Here is a 26,042-nt window from a genome sequence, read left to right as displayed (position 1 = left end):
GTTTTTTTTGATGTTTGATTTTCTTTGCACGTTCACTTTGTAAACACTGGGTCTGTATTTCTGCAGCGATGTAGGATGATTTTGAAGTTATTAAAGGATATTTTTAGAAAATAACCGATCATTTCGCTAGGTAAGACCCTTCTTTCTTGGCTGGGATTGTTTAGAGCCCTTTGAAGCTGCATTTAAACTTAAAAAATTATCTGTAAATTTTTGAAGTGAGCTTTTTCTTGACCGTATTCATGAGATTCATCCAAAACATTGAGTCAATGCAAACTTGAGGACTAATGACCCAATGGTCTTACCCATGGGACCAACTGGACCAGGCTCTCCTCTCTGTCCAACACCATCCTCTCCCTTTTCGCCTCTTGCACCTCGTTCACCTGAAAAACGAAGTTGGGGGGTTATACAAAGTTAAACATTAAACATCAACTAAAGTAACACTCAGAAGTTAGCTTCGCGGTACCTTTAGGACCAACTGGACCTCTAGATCCTTCTGCTCCATTTTGTCCAGGTATTCCAGGCTCTCCAGGTGGACCCTGTCGGCCAGGAGGTCCATCTTTACCTGGCAGACCAGGTGGACCGGGACGGCCAACTGAACTCTTGATATGTGCGGGCTGCATTTGAGCCATGAGGTAAGCTAACTTAGCTGTGAAATTCAACAGAAAGTTTAGGGAATGTAAAAAGACACAGCAAAACAAGTCAAATACATTTTAACCAAATGAATCTCACCATCCAACTGTTTGGAGAGTTCCTCTTGAATGAGCCGCCGCATTTGTTCCATTGATGGCGTCTCACCCTTAAAGGGGACATAGAATGAAAAGCTGACTTTTTCCATGTTTAAATGCTAAAAACTGGTCCCCAGTGCATCTACCAACCCAGAAAATGTGAAAAAGGACAACCTAGTAACTTTGTTTCGGTAAGCCTTTCTCTGCAAGCATGTAGAGAAAAACGAGCCGCTCAGATTTTGCTTCCCCGGTCACATAGTAAGGGGATCTTATAATATTAGCGCCTCTTCATCTGCACGTTTCCACCCACAGCGCCACATTTTGTTTTCTCAAGGGACAATGGTGTACCAGTTCTAACGCAATGGCAAAAGTTCGAGCAAAGCATGCTAACTGTTCTGTCGTTGGCTGCAAAGACGATGAGCACAGAACACTATTTAGAGTCCCAGCCTCAGAGGAGACAAGAGAGCAGTGGATTTACTGATTTATTTACTGTATATTACCCTCCTGCCACACAGATCTAATATAAACATGCCATTTCTTTCCCAGCTGTTTACCTTCACAGACATAACCGACTGTTTTTGTAACTCATGTGTGTTTTTAACATATACCTCTGTGTATTTGACAGCTTAAGTGCAATAAGACATGAAAGAGAACTTCGTTTAGTACTCAAATGCTGTGTGACAGACGCTTTCTGTGTGCTCAGAAAACCCTATTATCAGTACTTTAAACTAATATGGCCTTAAAACACGATTTCAGCGTGGTAAACATGATAATTAACAGATGTTTTTTGGCAGAGCATCTGAGGTACGAGCTGTAAAGGCACAGTCCTATTTTGGAAAAAGGAGGCGGGGAGCAACAGCTCATTTGCATTTAAAGAGCCATGCATGAAAACAGCGTGTTTCTGCTTTCACTTAAACTAGGCATTTTCAAAATTATATAATAAATGATCTGTGGGGCATTTTGATATAAAAATTTAAAGACACATTCTGGGGACACCTCAGACTTACATTACATATTGTAAAAATATGTAATAGGTCTCCTTTAAAACACGTTGAAATGATGTCATGGTATTTATTATATCATTAGCATCACGCACTTTCCATTAAAAAACACTAAAGCAGACTCACTCTGAGACCTGGGAGACCTGGCTGTCCTGGAGAACCAGGGGATCCAGGAGGACCCACTTCCCCTGGGGGTCCGGACATGCCCATCATTCCTGTGTGACCCTTTCTGCCGGGAGGCCCGGGGTTACCCGGAATGCCTGGATCCCCAACAGGTCCTTTGTCTCCTTTTATTCCATTATCACCCTACAGAAACAAGCAACACAGTAAGTTTAGATTTGATTCAAGAGGTACGTATGTGGGTGGATGGATGGATGGACGGACAGATACCTTTTCTCCCTTCTGTCCTCTGTCTCCTGGTTTTCCATACATGCCCTATGATATAAAAAAACATGGTTAGCTGAAAACATTATGAAAAAGTGTTCATACAATATTAATGAATCATCACTCACTTGTTTGCCCTCCGGGCCAATTGGACCAGGCGAACCCTGAGGGAAAATCACAAGTGTAAATATAGACAGGCAGATAGCTAAAACCCTTCATATCCACTCGGGACTGATTGCTTTTCAGCTTCTATAGATTTACAAGGCTTGTCTGTACAAGTAGAAAAACTTAACTTTCTTCATATAACTGAGATTCCCATAAGTCCCAAAGCAACATCTCTACTCACCGATGGACCTTTTGGACCTGGGAAGCCGGGTAATCCTGGACTCCCTGTTTCACCTTTGTGTCCTGGCTGACCCTGAAACATGATAAAACAAAATGATTATTTACATTAATGAACTATATTACTTAGGTGGATGAATTGATGTTTTTTCTGATTAATAGCAACAAAAAGTTTAAAGTTAAGGTAGTTTTAATTATTGTGCTTGGCGTTGTGACAATAATTGTAATGCAATTACGCGCACTGCATTAGTTCAGGAATTTTCAAAAATAAATACTTTTGTCTAAAACTTTGCTTCTAAAAATCTTGTTTTTAAAGATTTTTTAAATGTTTTTGAGACGCTGCATTTATTTGATCCTATCCAACCCCATACATTCAAACTAAAGTATTGTGAAATATTATTACTATTTAAAATAAATGTTTTCTATTTTAATATATTTCAAAAAGCAATTTATTTCTGTGCTGGCAAATATATTTATTTATATATTTATTTATTTTTTTGCTCAAGAAACATTTCATATTATTAAAAATATTGAAAATATTTTTTACATTGATACCTGGACCCATGTTTTAATTGACAAACAAGCAAGAGGTGCAAACACAGATGTAAACATAAATCTCAGTCAATTAAACAACATGGCAGCCCATATTGACATGCTACTATCAAACTTACAGGATTTCCCTGAGATCCAGGCTTGCCTGTTGGTCCTGGTTCTCCAGGCTGACCCTAAAAATACAAAAAACATATTGACCCAGCAGAATAATCACACGGGTGCTGTTTTATTTTGTGGTTTAATTGGTTCATCAAAAGCCTCCTCACGGGTTCTCCTCGTGGTCCTCTCATGCCCTCTGGCCCTGGTGGTCCGGAGTTACCCTGGGCAAAACAAGTACGCCAATTAAAAACCAACACCATCTACTCACGGCAGTCAGGTTTACAGTGACCTCTGCACAACACAGATTACGTTTACTCACGTCTTTCCCGGCTGGACCCTCACGCCCAGGAACACCCTGTTTCCCATCTTCACCCTAATATGACATGACAGCATTTATTAAAAAGAGCCCATGAAATTTCTGCCCATTATCGGGAGCATGTAATAGTCTTGTAGTTCTCCATCTCTGAATACTAGATGTATCTACAGACATGAATTTTATTTGGCATTGACTAACCTTTGACCCTGGTGGTCCTGGTTCCCCTCTGTGACCTTTGAAACCCTAGAAAAGACAGAGATAAAGATGTAAACATCTCAGTCTATAGCTATAGGTATTTGATAATAAAACCATGGTGCATTTTCGTGAGATAGAACAGTACTGGCAGTCTAGTGCCAGAAAATCATTTCTAATCCACTAATCATCTAAGAGCACCACTCACAGGCATTCCTCTGAGCCCGTCTCTTCCTGGTGATCCTGGCTCTCCCGGTTTACCCTGAAAAAGCAAAGAGAATAATGTTTTTTATATTGCTTCTGTATATACAGAACTAAGTATTGTTAGGATGCTGGCATGTATGCAGAACATCATATTCATACCGGCTCTCCTGTTTCTCCTGGTCTTCCATCCTTTCCGGCTTTACCCATCAAGCCCTACAGCACAAAATATGTAGCATTAGACAGTATGTAGGTATAAGAAACAAAAATAGCATGAGGCATTGTTAAATGTATTCTTCATTACACAGACCAAAAAGTTTAGAGTCAGAAAGTTGTTATAAAAAATGTCCAGAAAAAAAAAATGATGAAATTACGCACCATTAAACCTGGAAGACCTGGTGGTCCCTGAATTCCCTGAAGACCTTCTTTACCCTGGTAAAGCACATTCATTTATCAATAATATGGCCGGACTCCAGTTTTGCAATCCATCCAACTAATACACATTCGAATCATCGAACAAAAAACTAGCCTTGCCTTTTCTCCAGGAGATCCAGGTGGTCCAACAGGTCCAGGGTTTCCATCATTACCCTATAGATGAAGTAAAAAATATTAAGGTTTTTCAATACAGCTATACAGGCTGAACATGTTCTTTTATTAAAGTGGCATTTTAAAATACTCACAGGTTGACCCATAGCTCCTGCTGCCCCTGGATAACCAGGAGGTCCTGGGGGGCCCTGGGAAAATACAAATCAATGAGAGAAAGATGTGACATAATGGTATGTCCATTTTTAAATGTATTATATGTATATTCAGCCTATTTATAATGAGAATGGTAGGCTGACAGTACCTTTTCACCTTTATCTCCAGGTGCTCCTACAGGACCTCTGTCACCTTTGATCCCCTGCAATAAAAGCAAATATAAATGGTTATACACAAAAACTTCTCAAGCGGAGAGTATTAATGTAATGCTGTCGAATGACATGCATTTGACACATGAAAGGCAAGTGAACCTATTATTGTGTGATGTAGACGTGTTCGTAATGTGTGTATATGTCATCTACATTCTAACCTTGGCTCCATCAGCACCTGGTGGTCCTGCAGGCCCTGTTGGTCCAGGAGGACCCTGCCAAAGCCAACAATTGATTCACTGATTATTATTCCATTCATTAAACTCACGTTAGTTTCCAATTCCATTAAGTTTAAAGATGAAAGTGGGAGTTTGATGTCTAAATCATGCTCTCTCACCACATATCCATCCTGTCCGCTTGTCCCAGGTGGTCCAGTAAGACCTTTTTCACCTGGAGGTCCTGGCATACCCGGTTGTCCAGCAGGTCCAGGGGGGCAATCTGAACAAATGTCCTGGGAAAGAGAGAAAGGCAAAGTTACAATTTAAAGATGGATTGACGGTTGGATGGAGGTTTGGATTGTTGGATGGATGGATGGAGGGTTGAGTTGTTGGATGGAGAGTTAGATGGAAGATTGGATAGATGAATGGATGATTGGATGGATCAAAGGATGGTTTGGATGGATGGTTGGATGGAGGTTTGAATTGGTAGATGAATGGATGGATGGACGGATGAATGAATGCAAAGGATGATTTTATGACTGGATGGATGGATAATTTAATGATTAAATGGATGGAGGTTTGGATTGTTGGATGGATGGATGGATGGAAGGAGAGTTAGGTGGATGGAATAATGGATTGATGAATGGTTGATTGTGTGATTGGATACATAAAAGGATGACTGGATGGACTGATGGAAGAATGGATGGTTTGGTAGATGGAGGGTTGTTTGGATAGTTGGATGTATGGATGGATGGTTGGATGAAGGTTTAAATTGTTGGATGGATGGATGATGGATGGAGCATTGATGGATGGATGGAAAAGATGATTGGATGACTGGAAGGATTTGGATTGTTGGATGATGGATGAATAGAGAATTATATGCATAGAAAAATTAATGGATGAATAGATTGTGTGATTGGATAAATGGATGGATGGTTTGATGGTTAAATGGAAGAACTGATGGTTTGGTGGATAAGTTTGTAATTGGATGGATGGATAATTTGATGATTAAATGAATGGAGGTTTGCATTGTTGGATGGATGATGGATGGAGAGTTGAATGGATGGAATAATGGATGGATGAATGGTTGATTGTGTGATTGGATACATAAAAGGTTGACTGGATGGATTGATGGAAGAATGCACGGTTTGAAAGATGGAGGGTTGGTTGGATGTATGGATGGATGGTTGGATGAAGGTTTGAATTGTTAAATGGATGGATGGATAGATGATGGATGGATGGAAAAGATGATTGGATGACTGGAAGGATGGAGGTTTGGATTGTTGGATGATGGATGGATAGAGAATTAGATGCACAGAAAAATTAATGGATGAATGGATTATGTGATTGGATAAACAGATGGATGGTTTGATGGTTGGATGGAAGAACTGATGGTTTGGTTGATGATTTTGTGATTGGATAGATGGATGGATGGTTGGAAGAACAGATGGTTTGGTGGATAAGGGTTGGTTAGCTGGATGTACAAATGGATGGTTGGATGGAATCTGAATTGTTGACTGGATGGATAGATGAATGGATGGTTGATTGTGTGATTGGATGGATGGATGGATGGATGGATGGTTGGATGGATGGATGGATGGATGGTTAGATGGATGGTTGGATGGACAGACATTTGGATTGTTGGATGGAAAGTTGGATAGAAGAATGGGTGAATGAATGGTTTATTTTGTGATTGGATAGATGGAAGGATGGTTGAATGAATACATAGATGGAAAGGGTGATTGTATGGCTGGATAGAAGGAAGGGTTGGTTGGATATATGGTTGGCTGGACAGAGGATTGGATAGAGGTTTAAATTGTTGGATGGATGGATGGTTGGATGTGCATGACTGTTACCTTCAGGTTCAGATCAGAAATGTCTGCAGCCTTTCCCTAAAAAATTGGAAAGTAAAAATCCATAAAAAAAAAATACTATTCATAATTCATAATCCACACATTTATAATCCATCAGCAGCAGGTGAATATTAATAGTGTTAGCTGATTTGATGAATCCATATTTAAATGGCAAACTGATATCACTCACTGGTTCTCCAGGGGAGCCCTTCTCTCCGGGTCTTCCTGGTAAACCCTGCAGGTAGATACACACACACAGAGACACATGTGAGCCATGACTGCTTCTGTAGATCCTCCCCACAGAAAAACACATTCATCCCTTGCTGGTCACAAACTAACACTGAATCCCTGAGACGACTTAACTGTGATCCACAGCAGTGCAGTGAATCTGATTCAGTTCCGCATCACGACTGGAGATCAAAAAATAATTCTCATTGTCATTGCACAGGTAAAATAAAATTAGTGCTATGGTGTTTTTTGCATGTTACTAGAGTGTTCTGTAATACAAGAACAAGTTATTAACTATTAATGCACAGTATTAATTTTGGTGGCAAATCTTGATCATTTTATCCAAAAAAATGTCAGCTCTCCCTGAATTATAAATTCAACCTGCCACAACCTGACTAGCATTTGCATATAGCTACTTACAGACTGTCAGTGAGTCTTTGGTTGTGTGTTGTGAAGACAAACTCATTCTAAAGGACTGATGCACAACAAAACAACATGTAGCCATGTCCATAATTCTTTTATCCCTTCACTACTTCAATGTGAGTAGTGTAGTGTACTGGTAAAATTTAGCATTTGGCTAATACTATTAAAATATGGTATTATGAACTGTCCCAGTACAATAAATAAACGGAATAAATCTTACATTGTGTCCAGCGGGTCCCTGTGGTCCACTTACTCCTGGAGGTCCTCTCAAACCCTGAATATCAAACATGACATGTCACGTAAGGCTGTTCTGTGAGCGTCTGTCTTAATTGAAAGTGCTATGAATATGAACAGATGTTTACCGCTGGTCCTGGTGGCCCTGTTTGTCCGGGAGGCCCCTGAAAAAGACAGAATATCAATCAGCTCTGAGATAAAGAAATGTGTGCCTGTGTTTGTCTTCAGATACAAAATTAAAATACTTTAAATGCAAAAGTCACAGAAGCTTTCACATTACAGTATGTGTGCTTATATATGCATGTGCTTGTAAATATGCATGTTCGTCTATGCATATGCCATCTGTTTGCTTTAGTTTGACCAGCTGCACTGGTTTCAGTCCCCTTTCCATATTCACAGCAAATTAAAAAAAAAGTCAGTTTTCGGCCATATGGTAATTTTGGCGTCATTTGTGTTACTAACACTAATGCTAATGTGAAAATGACTGCATTTTGATTGGATATTGCAGATGAGCAGATATATAACCACATGACTAAGTTATGCGTGTGTGTGTTTGTGTGTTTCCATACCTCGGGTCCAGTGGTTCCCTCTCCTGGTGGTCCTCTGTTTCCTGGCATCCCTTGCATTCCCTGTGGACCAGGTAAACCCTAAAACACAAATAAAAATGCATAAACATGGAAGAATAAACAACATCCTCCATCCAATATAATGATGATAGTTCTGTGTATTGCTGTACAAAATATTGTTTACTCTATTTTACAATACTGACTAATTTGCACATATATTGTAATGCATATCCATAGTATAGTAATCTATCTCTCTGTATATACATATATATGTATATAAGGCTGTAGCCTTCTGATCAAACATAAATTAATACAGTAATATTTGGAAAAACTAATTTAATTTAAAATGGCTGTTTTCTATTTGAATACATTTTAAATGTAATTTATTCCTACACTGTAAAAAACAATTTGTTGAGTCAACTTAAAATAATTTGTAACCTGGCTGCCTTAAAATTTTAAGTTCAACTCAAAAAAAAAAGTTTATCAAACCTGAAATGTTAAATTATACTAAGTGACAACTTAGATATTAGAGTTGAATCAACTTAAAATTTTAAGGCAGATGGGTTACTTACCCATCTAAGTTACACATCACATATCTAAGTTGTTACTTAGTACAATACATTTCATGTTGACTAAACTTATTTTAGTTGACTGAACTTAAAATTTTAAGACAGCAGGGTAACAAATTATTTTAAGCTGACTCAACAAATTGTGTTTTTTATTTTTTACAGTGTATGATGACAAAGCTGACACATGATCACATGATCCTTCAGAAATCCATCTAGTATGCTGATTTGGTCCTCAAGAAATATATCTTATTACTGTCACTATTGAAAACAATTGTTCTGCTTAATATTTTTGTTAAAACCATATGTTTTTTTTGGTTACAGGATCAACTTTTGTAACATTATAGATATTTGTACTCTCACTTTTGATAAATGCATCCTTGATGAACAAAATTAATTTCTTTTAAATGTTTTTAACTGACCCTACACTTTTAACCAGGAGTGTGTATACATTATATAAGTCCATAGTACAGTATATAGCACTGACTGCTAAAATACAGTCGCAAGATGCATATTCTGGAACTTTTTCCCCTGAGGAAAACTTGCCCAGCTCTCTGAAATTTCAGTAAAATCATCACATAAATAAAATGCCCTAAGGGAACACACACCTGCTTACAATGAAAAAAAAAATGCCTAAAAAGACCTTTCATGCTGATGGAAGACAAAATGAAGTCTGATTTTTTCTTTTAACAAGAAAAAACTTGTGAAAGAAGTCTCATTACCTTCAGGCCGGGAGGTCCAGGTGGACCTGGAGGTCCAGAATCACCCTGTAATTAAAGAAAACAGATTACTGCTGTGTTGCTATTTTTTTTTTATTTCACTCTCAATCTTTTCTTCATCCTTTCCCTCTCACAAAATCACATACAGTTTATTTTTATGAATGCTTATTGTATAAGTCATCTGAATGCATATGATAGCTTTGTGAGACAAACAGACTACAGTTTAAGTCATGATTCATTGGAAATCACCAATAATGTTTGATATCACTGATAAAGCAATTCTTGATTATTATATAAATGTGTTAATGTGTCTGTATCTCTGTTGGAGAAATTGTAAATGTGTGCGTGTGTATATAGCTGGAAAAATAAGGCATCTGTAACTATAAAACAACCCCAGTCTCCCTGTAACACCTGCAGCCGGGGTCCAATTGACTCATTAGTTTAATGAGTGGTAGTTTTATTCACCACATTTCAGTGCTTTTAACCACAATCAGCAAATATAAATGGAAAAAGTTTGCGTAAACAACTTTCAGATTCCCCAGAGGACAAGACGTAAACACAATGCTTATTAAATGCAATTATACACGGTCATGGCGGGAAACCATAAAACAAGAATGAAACAAACTGCATGTACTTTTCATCTAAACCTAATTATCTAGTAGTTTTGAGAAGTTTAGCAAAACAACACTGTTCAATAATATAATCAATGTTATTGAACTGTCGAATACATTACCTTTGGTCCCTCTTTGCCTTTTCCTGGCAAACCGATTTCTCCTCTTAAACCAGGCTCACCGGCTGGGCCAGGGGGTCCAGAGGGACCGTCTTTACCAGCATCTCCCTAGTGTGATATAGATAACCATAAATTTAGACAGGATGAATTATGATTAAAGTTCATATTTACATCAACTTGAGTTAAATTCATAGATGGTTGGTGCAAAATAATACAACATATCAAATAAAACATCCACACTGAAAGCTACACTTGCCAGTTTCTTTTGGTTTCACATTTAGTTTATTTCAAAAGTTAATTTTCATACCTTCTCTCCTCTCTGTCCAGCAATACCAGGTGGACCGATACTGCCTGGAATACCCTGAAAAAAAACATAAACAACATGTCTACACTTGCAAAGGCAAATAAATAAATAAACACTTAAAAATAAATGATTTTGTAAGTTACAATTACAATATGAGATGATTAGAAGAATAAATGGCATGCACCTGTTTAAATTACTAAAAACTGCACATTTCCTGCAATGGATCTTGCATTTTGGATGTCAAAAACAGGAATTTTTTAAAACGTACCACATTGCCTGGGAGCCCTCGGAGCCCCTGAGGGCCTGTCAATCCAGGCGGACCCTGAAAAGAGTGAAGAATATGACAGTGAAAAGTTCTGAAAGCAATAAAAACATCATGTGTGATAAGAAGACAAACTCACTGGGTCTCCGTGTCTCCCTGCCTCTCCTTTTTCACCAGCATCGCCCTTAGGGCCCTGTCCACACAAACAAGAAGAAAAACATCAGACAGCAGCATGTGGAAAACAAAAGAAACATCTCAATTACTGTAAAAATCCCTGACTTTCTCACAGCTATGACTGGAATATGAAAGTATAGGATTAGCAATGATCAACATATTCAGTAGACTTCGTCTCATGTGAATGAAAGCAAGTCATGTGTATCGTAAAACAGCTGGTTAGATGTTGTGTACCGCAGGTCCTTGTTGCCCTCTGAATCCCTGCTCTCCGGGAAGTCCTCTTTGACCCTGGAAATATCAGAGAATGCAAAGGTAATCAGATTGGTTTCAATAACCGGTATGATATAATACCTACAAACACCTTCAAAGTTGAATTCAAAGTGATAGTCCATCCATAATCATCATTTAATCACTTTCATGTCATTCCAAAACAAAATAATGTATTTTAAATCATTTATCATGTCGGCAACCAGAAAGGTTGTTCAGATCCAAATGACTTCCTTAACAGTTTTGTCCAAACATTCTGTCATTTGTTTCCATATTAAAACATTTCCTTGTTCATTCAGTCATGGTGACTTTGTAATCTCCTTTCATAAAATTTACACTGCACTCCAGAAATGAAACCTGGCTCTATTTTAAGATGTCGTCAAGGCGGTTTCTCCAGCAGAAATGATTGCATTTGGCTGAACTAGTGAGAACCGCAGTAATTCAAGAGAGATTTCTCATTTCACACTAATAAATTCAGGTGAGAGAACATACATCATCGTAACAAGCTTGTCCGTGTTTGTGTAAATGATGCATCGCTTGATGTCTGGACTATTTTAGTAGATGGGTGCGTGATGGAAAGAGCTTTCATGAATTCGGTTTTCAAATGCGTATAATATAATATTCAACAATATAATATACCTAATAATGTAATATGGCTAGGGCAGTAGCCCTAGAAAAAGTATTAGAGTGGGAAGGCCAAAAATGGGCAGGTCATGATGTGAATATATAGGAAGTGACCTCATGAATTATTAATTGTCTAATTGTCTAATTAATATTCATCAGCCAAACTTTCACCGTGATATTTATAATCTGACATCCTCTGCAGATGTGGTTGAGTTGTCTGGCATTTTAGACTTGCTTTGCTTTATTTTATCATTTAATATTTATTAGTCAAGAGGTCAAATATGCAAAAAAGCTCATTTTGGATATTTCAATACCAAAATGTAAAAAATTTAGAATCAACAGATCATTATTATTATTTCAGCTTCAGTAAATATGTAAATAACATATTGCTTGGCCATTTTTCTATGTTAACGCATGTTCATCTTCCTGCAATTGCACTGATCTGTGGACAGATGCTCGGGATCTGTTTAATAGCTTGGGGCAAAAAGACACCTTCACCTTCAAATTTCTCCAATAGTGAAACAGCGGTTTTAAAGTGAGCCAACCAAGATACATAATATCAGTTGATGGGCTGTGACGCCCCTGACCTTCAAGTTTCTTAATAGTCCCTTATGCAACACTAAATCACTTAATATCTGTTGTCAGCTAATGTGTAAAACACTTCAAGTGACTGTTCTCAGAAATGAAATGCACATATTTCACCGTTGCTTTTCAGATGAATCTGTCTTGTGATTCTTCAAACTGACAGCAGACTTCATTAAATCTGCATTAAGAATGCACTTGTAACAGTAACATGATGCTATAAATGAAATCGTTTTAGAGGCTCAAGAGAATCCTGACTCTCTACTGCCCTCCTGTGATGGGTTTTACAAGCTGCAAGGGTTGCTTTATTAAATATAAAATTAATTTGGAAGTGTTGGAAACAATAAAAGCTCACCATCTCGCCTGGTTTTCCTTGATCTCCTTTCTCTCCCTTTTCTCCCGGCTTACCCTAAAGACGAGTTAAAACAGTGAATAGACATCAGGCAAAATATGTGGTTCATTATATGATACAAAGGCCCCAAAAAGTGTTTCAACTAAAGTCACACTTAAAAAGTAATGGATTAAATAACAAAATATCAAACCAAGTGTCATATAGTTTAAAGAAAGACAGCACAAACACACTTGTGTAAGATGATTAAGTTAGTAGATATACTAAAAATATCTATTAAACTATTCTTAATGTAAGATATATTATACAAAACATTTAGTTACTCAAATTAGGCTCAAAACCAAGTCAAAACTGATGACTTACTGGTTCACCAGGTTCAGGAATCACATTGGCCACCTAAAGAAAATGAAAACACATCACTGTGAAATAATACTGTAATACTATGAATTAAAAGTCACTTTCATCAATAAATGGTGCAACAGCTGAGTTAAAAATACACATATATTTGAGTTTGTCTAATCTATTCCCATTTTTCTGATTTATTACTTACATTATATATCCGTTTTTATATTTATCATTACTTAAAATATCTGTAATTGTTAGGGCTGTCAAACGATTAATCGCGATTAATCGCATCCAAAATAAAAGTTTATTTTTACATACTATATGTGTGTTTACTGTGTATATTTATAATGTATATATAAATACAAACACACACATGTATATATTAAAAAATATTTATATGTGCAGTGTTTCCCCTACCATTATATTATACTTGAAGGTCAAGTTATTTGTATTTTCAATATAGCGCCAGATTACAACAGAGTTCATTTAAGGTTACCTTTCCTATTGAACAGGTCTATACAGGTCTATAATCTTTTATTAAACAAACTAAATAACCTTATGGTATTTTTCTTATTTACACGGCAGCATGTCATTTCTGTCTCTACATGGGTCTCTACGCGTCTATAATTTGTCCTCTGCAAAAACGCTGACGGGATCACGAGTCCATTCATAAAAACTGAATTTACTCTATAGCCCGGAATGCCAAGGGATTCGTCGATTTTTGGATAACTGTAGAAAAAATACTACAATTATTATTAAAACTTTTTAAACTGAATATTCACAAATATTTTCTTCCATGTTTTAATGGTAAACCTCTGTTTGTTTGGCAAAAAAATAAAAGGGTTTAATTTTCGTTTGATTAAAAAAAAATATATTTAATGCCTTCATTTGATTATCAGAAAAATTAAAACCGACAAGAATTTCTGGGCAAAAAAAGAAAAAGATTGCAGGGCCCAGAGGTCGCGTTAACCAAAAATTCTCCATTATTGACGGAAAATTTTGATCAGTGACGGAAAAAAGTCCGTCCATCACTTTGACAAATTACACTGAAGGTGATCTAATTGGTGGCGAGTTGCTGGCGAGGGATCCAGAACAAAAATGAAACTCACAAATGTTTTCCTATGTTTTTTCTACATATACAGTAAATGAACATACTTTCCAGAAGGCCAACAATTCACCAAAAATGTTTTTTTATTGGTTTTATGAAGTATTCTAATTTGTTGAGATGAGTGAATTGGTGGGTTTTTGTTAAATGTGAACCAAAATCATCACAATTAAAAGAACCATTGACCGGGCGAGTCCGTGTGCATTGAATTTATTTAATAAACGAGTTTCACAATGACTGAAATAAATGAACTTTTCCACGACATTCTGATTTATTGAGATGCACCTGTACATTAACATATACAGTAAACACACATATAATATGTAACAAAAACTTTTATTTTGGATTGTATATTCATAGTTATGTATTTGTACACAGTATGTCAATAATCAGCTGTACTCACGTTGCCTGGAACCCCGGCTGGACCCCTGGGGCCAATCTCGCCCTGCACAAATGAAAAACAGCAACAATGAGAGGTTATATCCTCATCCTGTCAGCATGTTAATTATCTCATTAACGACCTCATGCCCTCAGGAAACCACTGCTGACAGTTTAATCCTGAGTGTCTGAAACTTACAGCAACTCATGGTCAAAAACAGCTTCTCTAAGCCTTCTTTACTGTATAACTGCTATAATGTTGCTATAGCAAATGCCATTACACAGATGTGACTTGCAGGCAATTGTGCATTAAAAAAAAAACTTTTTAAAGACTTTAAAAAAAATTATTAGATGATTTTCTATTTTAGACATGTCATACTAAATAATATAACATAATACTACGAAATAACAATAAACACTACCACTTAGTAGTAGTTTTCATCTTCCTAAAAGAAATCTCTTATGCTCACCAAAACTACATTTATTCTAAATTGATCAAAAATCCAGTACAGTAACATCGCAAAAAAGTAGCATTGTGAAATATTCTACATTTTAATGGAATTTCCATCAGAAATCATTCTAATATGCTGACTTGCTGCTCAAAAAAACATTTCTTATTATTAGCAATGTTGAAAACTATTGCACTGCTTACTATATTTTTAGGAACTGTGTATTTTTAGGATTATCTGGTGAACAGAACAGCATTTATTTGCAATATAATTTTTTTGTAATATGTCTTTACTGTCAGTTTTGATCAATTTAATGCATTAAAGTAATTTATTCCTATCTCTCTCTATATATATATTTATACTGTACATGCATAATCGTTTGATAGATGCATTAAACAAAATTTGTCTTGTTTTTATATGTATATGTGACCCTGGACCACAAAACCAGTCATAACGGTCAGTTTTTTGTTGTTGTTTTTTAATTAGATGTGTACATCATAAATAACGAATAAATAAGCTTTCCATTGATGTGTGGTTTGTTAGAATAAGACAATATTTGGCCGAGATACTATTTGAACTATTTGCAAATCTGGAATCTGGAAGAAAAAAAATAAATAAAAAAATAAAAAAATGAGAAAATCACCAGTTGTCCAAATGAAGTTCTTAGCAATGCATATTACTAATCAAAAATTTTTGATATATTACGGTAGGAAATTTACAAAATATCATGGAACATGATCTTTACTAAATATCCTAATGATTTCTGTCATAAAAGAAAAATCAATAATTTTGACCCATACAATGTATTGTTGGCTATTGCTACAAATATTCCTGTGCTACTTATGACTGGTTTTGTGGTCCAGGGTCACATACGTATATTTAATAAAGCATAAGCCTTTATATTAAAAGTTTTCTTTTTCACTTTCTCTTGTCTCTCACCTTGTCTCCTTTCTCTCCTTTCAAGCCAGCAAGTCCATCTTTTCCTCTCTCACCCTACAAGAGAGAAGGAGGGATGAAATCTGACAAAAAATGGCTCAAACAAAAATAAAAACGATGCTTAAACTGACATTAATAAGATTAGTTCATCTCATGCAGAATGTGATTTCTTATATTTTTCCTCACAATCTTTGCAGTGAAATATAGTCTGAACATGCGAAGCACCCAAGTGAATAGATGAAGGTTGTTTTTTTTTTTGTTTTTTTTTTTACAGTAGAGCCTGAGATTTTCACAAATCAATGTGTATTGATTCTGTTAAATCAATAAAACATCTAATTTTGACTTCAAACCAGTAATGTCCATATAGTTCTCTCTTACTTGGCTTCCTCTCTCTCCTTTGGGTCCCACTGGGCCGAGCTCTCCAGGCAAACCAGGCACTCCCTGAGACAAAGCAAGACACAAAGCGAAAGACAGTTGTTTTATGTGTCCTCCTGTCAAGGCTCTGTCAAGTCTGATTTAAGTTTTACTTCCCGCACCCGTTCACCAGGAGGTCCTCGTGGTCCTGGTGGGCCTTCATCTCCCTGAGAAAAACAAACTGGCATTGGTGACCAAAAAAAACCCCAGGTTTCCAACCCTTAAATCAACAGCCCACGTCACCACTTTACCTTCGGCCCTGGTTTACCAGGAAAGCCATCCTGTCCGGGTTCTCCTCTTTGCCCCTAAATGGAAATACACAATTATTAAAAACAGAATCCAGTACAACAAAAACACAAAAGAAAAGGTCAAAAACCAGATCTGGCCTTTAGACAGGTTTATAAATGATGAAGTTCTGCCTCCACAGAACTCCACAGTTTGCCTCATTAAAACAGCTCTAACCTTCTCGCCGTCGTTTCCAGGTTCACCATCCAATCCATCCTTTCCTGGCAGGCCCTGAAAAATAATTACCGTTAGCATCACTGTTTCAGTTGAGTTTATAGGGCAACAGATTATGAGAGTGTGTGGACAGTATGTTGTCAGCTGTCAGTGACTCACTGGTTTTCCTGCTTCACCTGGTTTTCCTGCGAAACCGATTTCACCTGGTAATCCCTGTAAGAACAAACAGATGAGTTTAATATCATCTGCTACTATTAAGTGGCTCTAGCTCAGTTTGCAAACAAAAACGATTGAAAAATTAATTATTTTGGTGTACGTAAACTTACTGGAGGTCCTGTTGCTCCAGGGCTGCCAGGAGGCCCAGGAGGCCCCTGAGGACCCTAAAAAATATAAAATAAAATTGGAAATTTAGCTTTTAAAATTAGTTTTCTGTAATCAATCCATTCAGTTTTCTTTACTAAAAAGTAACAATATTGTGTTTTCACTGCATGTGTTTTGCCTTTTAATCTGATTGATGTTTATTTCCTCTGGTAACCACTAGAGCTCACTGTTACTCACTGTAAAAAAGACTTTTTTCATTAAGATAATAATGTTGTGAATGCCATGTAGGCATAATACTCATACTACTTTTGCATACCAGACTATGTTTCCTCATGCATGACATACATGATTGTTAAAATGTATACTGTTGCATTTTGCTGTAAAGTACAGTATATGGTAAGAACTATGTTAGTATTTCATTCCAAACATAAAATCACACTAGAAAGGAAAAATAAAGGGCAAAGAGCTGGACTTAGAGTGAGAACAAATATTTTGGTGTTTCTTACAGGTGGTCCTGGAAGACCATCGACTCCTGGCAATCCTGATTCACCTTTTTTACCCTGGAGAAACAGAGAAGACGATGTCTCATGAGTCTGTGTTAGGTAAAAGCAAAATAAAGGAGATAAGGAAAAAAAAAAAAAAAAAGTTTAAATAATAATATTGAATAACAAAATAAATACAACTTTAATAGTATTTATAAATAAGTAAAATGATAATAAAGACAATGAATTAAGGTGATATTAATTAAAATTAAATAAAACAAAATTCAGTTTTTTTTAATTACTTGGTCAGATTGATTAGATAAGGTGATATTTAATAATTAAAAAAATAATAATAATAAATTCAGCTTTTTTAATTGTTTAGTCTGATTGATCAGATAAGGTGATATTTAAAAAATAAATAAATAAATAAAATAAAAAATTCAGTTTTTTTAATCACTTGGTCTGATCAGATAAGGTTATATTTAATAAAACAAAAAATAAATAAATTCAGCTTTTTTAATTGCTTGGTCTGATTGATCAGATAAGGTGATATTTAATAAAATAAAATAAAATAAATTTTGCTTTTTTAATTGCTTAGTCTGAATTATCAGATAAGCTGATATTTAATAAAAAAAAAAAAAAAAATATATATATATATATATATATATATATATATATAAATAAAATAAATACATAAAATAAATACATTTAGCTTTTTCCCAATCGCTTGGTCAGAGTGATCAGGTAAGCTGATATTTAATAAAATAAAATAAAATAAATTCAACTTTTTAATTGCTTAGTCTAAATGATCAGATAAGGTGATATTTAATAAAATAAAATAAAAATAAAAATAAAATAAAATTCATTTTTTTAATCACTTGGTCTGATTGATTAGATAAGGTGATATTTAATAAAATAAAATAAAATAAAAATATAAATAAAAATAAAATAAAATTCAGTTTTTTTAATCACTTGGTCTGATTGATTAGATAAGGTTATATTTAATAAAATAAAATAGATTTAGCTTTTTTAATTGCTTAGTCTGAATGATCAGATAAGGTGATATTTAATAAAATAAAATAAAATAAAATAAAATAAAATAAAATAAAATAAAATAAAATACGTTCAGCTTTTTCCCAATCGCTTGGTCAGAGTGATCAGCTAAGCTGATATTTAATAAAATAAAATAAAATAAAATAAAATAAAATAAGTTCAGCTTTTTTAATTACTTGGTCTGATTGTTCAGATAAGTTGATATTTAATAAAGTACATTAAAATTGGTCCGACTGATCAGATATGGTGATATTAAATAAAATCAAATCAGCTTTTTTAATTGCTTAGTCTGATTGATTAGATAATATCACTTTTTTTTAATATAATGACTATGAATGAAACAATCCATTAGAGGCATAAAAAGAGTTGCACTGCCCTCTGCTGGACAAACAGCAAATCACACTTAAGATAATTTTGTTCTGTTCTATAGTCAATACAGATTAGAAACATGCAAAGTAACCAATAACATTTAAGATCCTAAGAGTGAAGTTTCCTTTCCTGTGTTGACACATTTCCAACAAAAACAGGATGCTGGGGCACGACATATAGAAGGGCTCATATTTTCTTAATAAAAATAGCCAACAGCCTATATTCATGGTCACAGTCACAGACTATGATTTGCTATTTGTGACTGCTAGTCAGTTTTAGGAATACGTTCAATCTAAAGAACACTTGAATATATGTGGGCTCAAAGCTTTTAGACACTGACTACATGGCACAAAAATACATTTTTGATCAAGGGTTTAAGAGGTTAAGAGCAATGGGGGGTAAAATGATTTCCTTCGCATTTACATTTGTTCAGGAAACTCAGTCACTGACGTTTACATGCTAACACTTCAGCATCCCCTGCTGCTGGCACATGAGATAGGAAAAGTAGTTTGAAGGTATTACAGTGATAAGAGCTTAAAATAGAGTAGAAAAAGAGAGAGAGAAACACTTTTTAGTGTCTCACTCAGGGCTTCCTGCTGCTCTGCAGTTGTGCGTCATTCTACACTCACTCAAACGCCACCCGCACCGTTTCCGAGCCGAGCGCTAGATCTGATTCCCTCTCTAAGAGCTCCTGACAGTGTTTCCCACTGGGACAGAGAGAACTCAGGCTACACTCAAAACACCTGCAACCCCGCTGAGCTACAACACTGAGATACAGGAAGTGTGCACCCAAAATGAAAATTCACATTTGCAAGGATAAAAAGTATCATAAAAGTAGTCAATATGACTCATGCATACAACAGCTTTGTGACTGAATCTGGTTTACTTGTTATAGCTGGACTATTGGCTGGTTTTTGAAGGGTTCTGGGCACTTTTCAAACAGTCATCCAGCTAAGACCAGCTGTGCCATTTGGGAGGCCAAAGAATTGGATGCTTCATGCCAATTTTTTTTTTAGCAGGATATTCACTGAAAATCAAGAATCAATGCCTTAACTGGCCAAGTACAGCGTGTCTTCATGTGTCATATTTGAAATTATCAGATTTAAAGGCACAGTATGAAACAAACAAAGAAGTAGTTTGATTAGGGCTGGACGATATGGCCAAAAAAAAAAAAAAATCACGATAATTTTTTTTTAATATCAGTCGATATCAATATTTATCATGATAAAAGTCAATTTTTTATTTCTTTTCAAGTTTAAAGAATTTTTGCTACAATGTGACTATTTCCATTTTTTTCTTAAAAAAATAAATATAATTTCTTAGTTCTGCATGCTTTAATGAATAATATTATTTTACATCAAGAAACAGATGTTCATAATCAAAATCAGTAATATCTGTAAAAGTTGTAGCAACCTCATTTTTAAATTTTATTATGCTGTTTTTTTTTATTATTAACCATTGTTTCATCCATACATCATGATAATAACAGTTAAAACCACAAATATAGCACCTCAATACCATTGTAAAAATGTAATATGATTCCTAGGTATTTGTATGAAAAATAGTAGTCTAAATGCATTTTGTATAAATGCATAAACACTATAGCTTAATCGCAAAAAATAAAAAAATAAAAAAAATACTGTAATTATATTTCATTACTCCTCCCTCAATACATTTAAGCCTTTTCTGCATTAATTATATAATAAAATTCAACACACATATACTCACATTTCTGATACCATTAGTGGTACTATAGTAAATCTATAGTAAATGATGGCGATTTGTTGATTAAAAAGCCTTTGCGCACAGTTTGTCTCTTGTTTGTCAGCGCCGTTTCATCTGGCTTTAAACCAGGGGTGTCAAACTCCGGTCCTGGAGGGCCACAGCCCTGCAGAGTTTAGATGAAACCCTAATTTATATATTCAACTATTATTTTCTCTTGTGGACTATATGTAAACATCTGAACATGTGAAATATCTTATTCAGGTCAGTACTAAATAAACAATAACATGCATTTTGTATGATCCCTCTTATTTTGGTAAAATAATTAACATTTTGCAGATTCTGAAAGGAGGATGTAAACTTTTGACCTCAACTGTATATACTGTTATAGTGCAATAACATTTTAAATTAACTTTCATTTTTATTTATTCTTTCAATTTCTTTTTAGTTTAATTTACAGCAATTTTTAGTCTTTTTGTTTCTGAGAAGTTCATTTTTAGCATGTTTTTTTATTACCTTTAATATATCAAGGTCCCTTTCTGTATAGACAGTAAACTTGAAAAGTCCAGAATATGTTCTGTTCTGAATGCATCTCAAAATATTACTAACAATATAAGTTATATATCATGACCTGAAAAAGCCTTTTGCTGGTTAAAGTATAACATATTAATCAGACGACAAAAGCCATGCAGTAGATTGTGTAAAATGGTCTTTTCAGCAAATTTTTGATCGTGCTGAAAATGTTGCATATCAAATATGATACAGTAGGCTTTATAAAGTTAAATTCATTTCAGGTAATTGCCAAGGCAACATTTCTAATTTTCATTTAGTTTGAGTTTTTAGTTTAATATTTATAGTTTATTTTATTTCAATTAACAAAACTGTTTTTAAATAGCTTTAGTTAATGATAACAACACTTATGGATCATTGAAGAAAGTCATATTGATTTGGTACAACATGAGGGTGAGTAAACAATGGCAGAATTTTCATTTGAATACACAAAACTTGTTTGTTTGCTTGTTTTTTTCATTTTGGAGCTGTTCTCCAAATACCATTATTATTTTTGCCAAGAAACAATGTTTTCCAAGTATTCCGAGAACATTTTAATGATGCTGTCATCTCATCAGTTCGAGGGCATCTGAGAGCGTTTGAACATCTCCTGCCTCTCTTCCTAACGAGCTCCTCGCTTTAATCTGACCCCACGAGCACTCAAAAATATCAGAACATGCACGGAGATCCGTGCTTTCCAGCCAGTCTCTATGGTTACCACAGATCAGGCTCTAGAACATCTTACATCTCCATTAAAAACAACCGAGATGGATTGTTACAATAAAATACAATTGTCCTACCCTTGGTCCGTTCTCACCCGGCTCACCGGGCAAACCTTGAGGTCCAAGTGGGCCCTGAAAAAAAACAGCATAAACAATATGCTAATTAAAAACACTGAAGTACACAACAATAGCAGACAGAGGAAAATATGATGCTTCTTATTTTCCTAAACAGACCATGAATGTGATACTTCATGATGTACAGTGACCCCAAAAAGTATCAGGACACTTGAGGCCCATTTAAAAAGTCTTAATGTTTGAGTTTAACTTTACTGTCTATTCTGTTTGTCACAGAGTGGAAATTTGACATGTAAATACATTCCCATAAGTGCTTACACATTGACACAAACACAGAGTTAAACAAAATTATACTTGCTACATCATTCCTTGAAACATTTAAAACAATAGCGCCATAATGCCAACCATTTTCTTAGATTGACTTCATTTAAAATTTGCAGTTTAAAATAATCACTGTTCATTAGTCTGCAACCAGATGTGAGGAATAGACCAGGCTTTTCTCAGAACTAACTTCAATTTTCATCCTCAATATGCCGTTTTAAAATGATAAAATTAGTTTGAAAGAGCATTAAATCAAAACATATCTTACAGGAGGTCCAGAGGGACCGTCCGCTCCTGGGGGTCCTCGTACACCAGGGGCGCCCTGAAAACAAACACACATACACAGTTACGAGAATGATCAACAGAAGCGAGGTTCAAGACTCTTCTTCTCAACAGATTGTACACTCACAGTCTCCCCCTTGAGTCCTGCCAGCTGAACCTGAGGAAAAACACAGATGAAGCCATGAGCATCCCAGTACTGCTGTTTTACAATGTGATTCATTCAGTTAAAGGATCACTTCATTTCAGAATTGAAATTTCCTTATAATTTATTCACCCCTACGTCATTCAAGATTTTTATGTCTTTCATTCTTCAATTGAAAAGAAATTAAGATTTTTCTCCATATAGTAGACTTCAATGGGGATCAATGGGTTGAAGGTCCAAATTGCAGTTTTAATGCAGTTTCAAAGGGCTCTACACAATCCCAGCCGAGGAATCAATACTTAGCGAAACGATCTGTCATTTCCTAAAAAAAAAAAAATGTATATACTTTTAAACCACAAATGCTCTTTCCAATGTAATCACGTTGGAAAGGTCATGTGTGACGTAGACAGAAGTACTGACCAAGTGTTCACAAAGCGAACATGCAAAGAAAGTCAAACGCCCTTTATAAAAAAAAAAAAAAAGGTAAAACACTGATGTTAGATGATTTTGAAGTTGGAGGAGAAAATGAGATGGAAAATGAGAGAGCTCTGCACTAAAAAAAGGGCCTAAAATCTAGGCCCTACCCCGGCCCTGGTCCGACAGCTTATCAGAATTCTTGGCCCGAGTCCAACCAGAGCCTGTCTTTTTTTTTCCCTTCTCCCAAAACAGCTTACACTACTGTTTCAGCTATTAAAGGAGAAGTCCACTTCCAGAACAGCAATTTACAGACGATGTACTCACCCTGTTGTCATCGAAGACGTTCATGTCTTTCTTTCTTCAGTCGTAAAGAAATTACGTTTTTTGAGGAAAACATTTCAGGATTTTTCTCCATATAATGGACTGCTATGGTGCCCAGAGTTTGAACTTCCAAAATGCAGTTTGAATGCGGCTTCAAACGATCCCAAATGTGGTTGTAAACGATGCCAGCCGAGAATGAAGGGTCTTATCTAGTGAAATGATCGGTTATTTATATAAAAATAATACAATTTATATACTTTTTAATCTCAAATGCTCGTCTTGTCTTTCTCTTCCCGACCTCTGTTTTTTTCCTGTTCATGACAGTTAGGGTATGTCGGAAAACTCCCATCTCATGTTCTCCCTCAACTTCAAAATTGTCCTATATCACTGTTTTACCTTTTTTGTTAAGGGTGTTTGATCTTCTTTGCATGTTCATTTTGCAAAGACTGGGTCAGAACTTCTGCAGTGATGTAGCATGATTTTGAAACGATTTTTGAAGATGAGGGAGAAAATACGATCAAAGTTTTTTGACATACCCTAACTGTCTTGAACCAGAATACACAGAATTCAGGGAGAGCAAGACAAGACGAGCGTTTGAGATTAAAAAGTATTTAAATTGTATTTTTTAAAATGAAAATAAACAATCGTTTCTCTAGATAAGACCCTTTTTCTCGGCTGGGATCGTTTACAACTGCATTTGGGATCGTTTGAAGCCGCATTTAAACTGCATTTTGGAAGTTCAAACTTCTAATATGGAGAAAAATCCTGAAATGTTTTCCTCAAAAAACACAATTTTTTTTTACGACTGAAGAAAGAAAGACATGAACATCTTGGATGACAAGAGGGTGAGTACATTATCTGTAAATTGTTGTTCTGGAAGTGGACTTCTGCTTTAAAATAGTTCAGTTTTGTAAGAAATGGCAAAATGATATATTTTGTTCCGTTATTTTATTAAGTCAATTTAGAAAAAAACGTTTGGAACATTTTTTTATTCATTAAATGTAAGTTTTTGTTTTTTAAAGTAATGACCAAGCAACCAGTGGCAGCAACTAAACACCGTCCGAGCTGCTCTTGACAGTGGCAGTAGCCCGTCTGAGCTGTGATGTGAAAACTGGCCAGAGGGTCATAAATAAGTTGGGGCCTGGGCTGAAATAAAGGCCTCTACGAAGAACTAACCATGCATGACCTTTCCAATGTGATTACATAATGTGCAAAGTCATGCATCACAGAGCTAGTGCCGTTGGCCACCACTGAAGTCCACTATATGGAGAAAAATCCTGGAATGTTTTCCTCAAAAACTTTTTTTTTCGACTGAAGAAAGAAAGATTCTTGGATGACATGGGAGTGAGTAAATGATTGGAAAATTTGAATTTTAATTAATCAATCAATCAATCAAACAAACGTCTTACCGCATCGCCAGGCAATCCAGCAGGACCTCGTTCACCCTATTAACAAACACAGTGTTTATTAAACAGCTAAATTTTAACTGATCTATTCAACGCAGTTTAAAACCCCACAAAGGGTGATTTGATATTCTAAGTGGAGTTAAACCAGAGTGAAACCGTCTGTACTACAACATGTGACAAAGTAGCATTTCTCATTTTGTTTGAGAAAGTCATTTCCTTTGTGGGTATGGGACAGTGAACAAGAGATAAAATGACACAGACTGGTTCAATTTTGGAATGTCTGTCTTTGTGGATGAGCTTGAGAAATAGACATATGATACAAAACTATAATTTTCCAAAAAAGATATATGTGTTTTGAGGGTTTTATGGGAACAGTCAAATACGGGTCAACTATCTAAGAAATACAAAAGGAAACACTGTACAAAATTACTTTGTATGAGTTTGGAACAAATTGAGGGTGAATAAAAAAAATTGCCCAGACCTTTCAAAGTCAAGCAACGAGTGTCTCAAATAAAATGTCTTTATACCTTTTCTCCTTTGACTCCACTTGCACCAGGAGCACCAATCAGCCCCCTAGGACCCTGGTTTCAGAGAAAATGAGAGAAAGAGAAGACCTTACTTACTTGACCTAAGCAGAAATGTGATACAAGTTCATAATATCTTGTACATCCAGTGCACATGCATGCTGAGCAAAATGGTACATGACAAATTACATGCATTATAAAATGCTCAGAATACTTACGTCTTTTCCTGGAACACCCGGTTTCCCTGGAAACCCATCTAAACCTGGTTCACCCTAAACAACATTTGAAAGTGAGACGTCATCAGATGGATAATTATTATAATATTACCGTTAGAAATGCTGAAAATTCAGCTTTGCACAACAGGAATAAATTACATTTTAAATTTTAATAATATCTCATCATATTACTGTTTTTTTTTTTTTTTTTAGCATAAAAAACTAAATCTTACTGTGCCCAAACTTTTGAAAAGTACTATATATGCAAAATGCCAT

The 26,042-nt window shown here is 35.5% G+C and overlaps 1 protein-coding gene across 2 annotated transcripts in view; it reads right to left on the bottom strand.

Annotated features, from left to right (window-relative positions):
- The window catches only part of col22a1 (collagen, type XXII, alpha 1), a 66,942-nt gene that overhangs the window by 5,419 nt on the left and 35,481 nt on the right, over positions 1-26,042 (bottom strand). For both annotated transcript variants that reach the window (XM_051137612.1, XM_051137613.1), the window contains 47 exons: positions 25,770-25,823; positions 25,555-25,608; positions 25,031-25,066; positions 22,869-22,898; positions 22,728-22,781; positions 22,142-22,195; positions 17,673-17,726; positions 17,172-17,225; positions 17,005-17,058; positions 16,849-16,902; positions 16,638-16,691; positions 16,509-16,553; positions 16,351-16,413; positions 15,976-16,029; positions 14,613-14,654; positions 13,123-13,155; positions 12,766-12,819; positions 11,172-11,225; positions 10,903-10,956; positions 10,770-10,823; positions 10,505-10,558; positions 10,201-10,305; positions 9,471-9,515; positions 8,186-8,263; positions 7,745-7,780; positions 7,603-7,656; positions 6,922-6,966; positions 6,735-6,770; positions 5,058-5,171; positions 4,882-4,935; positions 4,660-4,713; positions 4,493-4,546; positions 4,347-4,400; positions 4,191-4,244; positions 3,975-4,028; positions 3,820-3,873; positions 3,618-3,662; positions 3,423-3,476; positions 3,271-3,324; positions 3,124-3,177; positions 2,457-2,528; positions 2,239-2,274; positions 2,117-2,161; positions 1,853-2,032; positions 730-796; positions 464-646; positions 303-380 (listed from right to left, as the gene is read on the bottom strand). In XM_051137612.1, coding sequence (XP_050993569.1) covers positions 303-380; positions 464-646; positions 730-796; positions 1,853-2,032; positions 2,117-2,161; positions 2,239-2,274; positions 2,457-2,528; positions 3,124-3,177; positions 3,271-3,324; positions 3,423-3,476; positions 3,618-3,662; positions 3,820-3,873; positions 3,975-4,028; positions 4,191-4,244; positions 4,347-4,400; positions 4,493-4,546; positions 4,660-4,713; positions 4,882-4,935; positions 5,058-5,171; positions 6,735-6,770; positions 6,922-6,966; positions 7,603-7,656; positions 7,745-7,780; positions 8,186-8,263; positions 9,471-9,515; positions 10,201-10,305; positions 10,505-10,558; positions 10,770-10,823; positions 10,903-10,956; positions 11,172-11,225; positions 12,766-12,819; positions 13,123-13,155; positions 14,613-14,654; positions 15,976-16,029; positions 16,351-16,413; positions 16,509-16,553; positions 16,638-16,691; positions 16,849-16,902; positions 17,005-17,058; positions 17,172-17,225; positions 17,673-17,726; positions 22,142-22,195; positions 22,728-22,781; positions 22,869-22,898; positions 25,031-25,066; positions 25,555-25,608; positions 25,770-25,823 — 2,818 coding nt within the window. The remainder of the gene's footprint in view (positions 1-302; positions 381-463; positions 647-729; positions 797-1,852; positions 2,033-2,116; positions 2,162-2,238; positions 2,275-2,456; positions 2,529-3,123; positions 3,178-3,270; positions 3,325-3,422; positions 3,477-3,617; positions 3,663-3,819; positions 3,874-3,974; positions 4,029-4,190; positions 4,245-4,346; positions 4,401-4,492; positions 4,547-4,659; positions 4,714-4,881; positions 4,936-5,057; positions 5,172-6,734; positions 6,771-6,921; positions 6,967-7,602; positions 7,657-7,744; positions 7,781-8,185; positions 8,264-9,470; positions 9,516-10,200; positions 10,306-10,504; positions 10,559-10,769; positions 10,824-10,902; positions 10,957-11,171; positions 11,226-12,765; positions 12,820-13,122; positions 13,156-14,612; positions 14,655-15,975; positions 16,030-16,350; positions 16,414-16,508; positions 16,554-16,637; positions 16,692-16,848; positions 16,903-17,004; positions 17,059-17,171; positions 17,226-17,672; positions 17,727-22,141; positions 22,196-22,727; positions 22,782-22,868; positions 22,899-25,030; positions 25,067-25,554; positions 25,609-25,769; positions 25,824-26,042) is intronic.

The sequence above is a fragment of the Labeo rohita genome, chromosome 19, assembly GCF_022985175.1.
Source record: "Labeo rohita strain BAU-BD-2019 chromosome 19, IGBB_LRoh.1.0, whole genome shotgun sequence".
Lineage (NCBI taxonomy): Eukaryota > Metazoa > Chordata > Actinopteri > Cypriniformes > Cyprinidae > Labeo > Labeo rohita.
The sequence above is the reverse complement of the archived record's forward strand: the minus strand, read 5'-3'. Positions and strand labels throughout refer to the sequence as shown.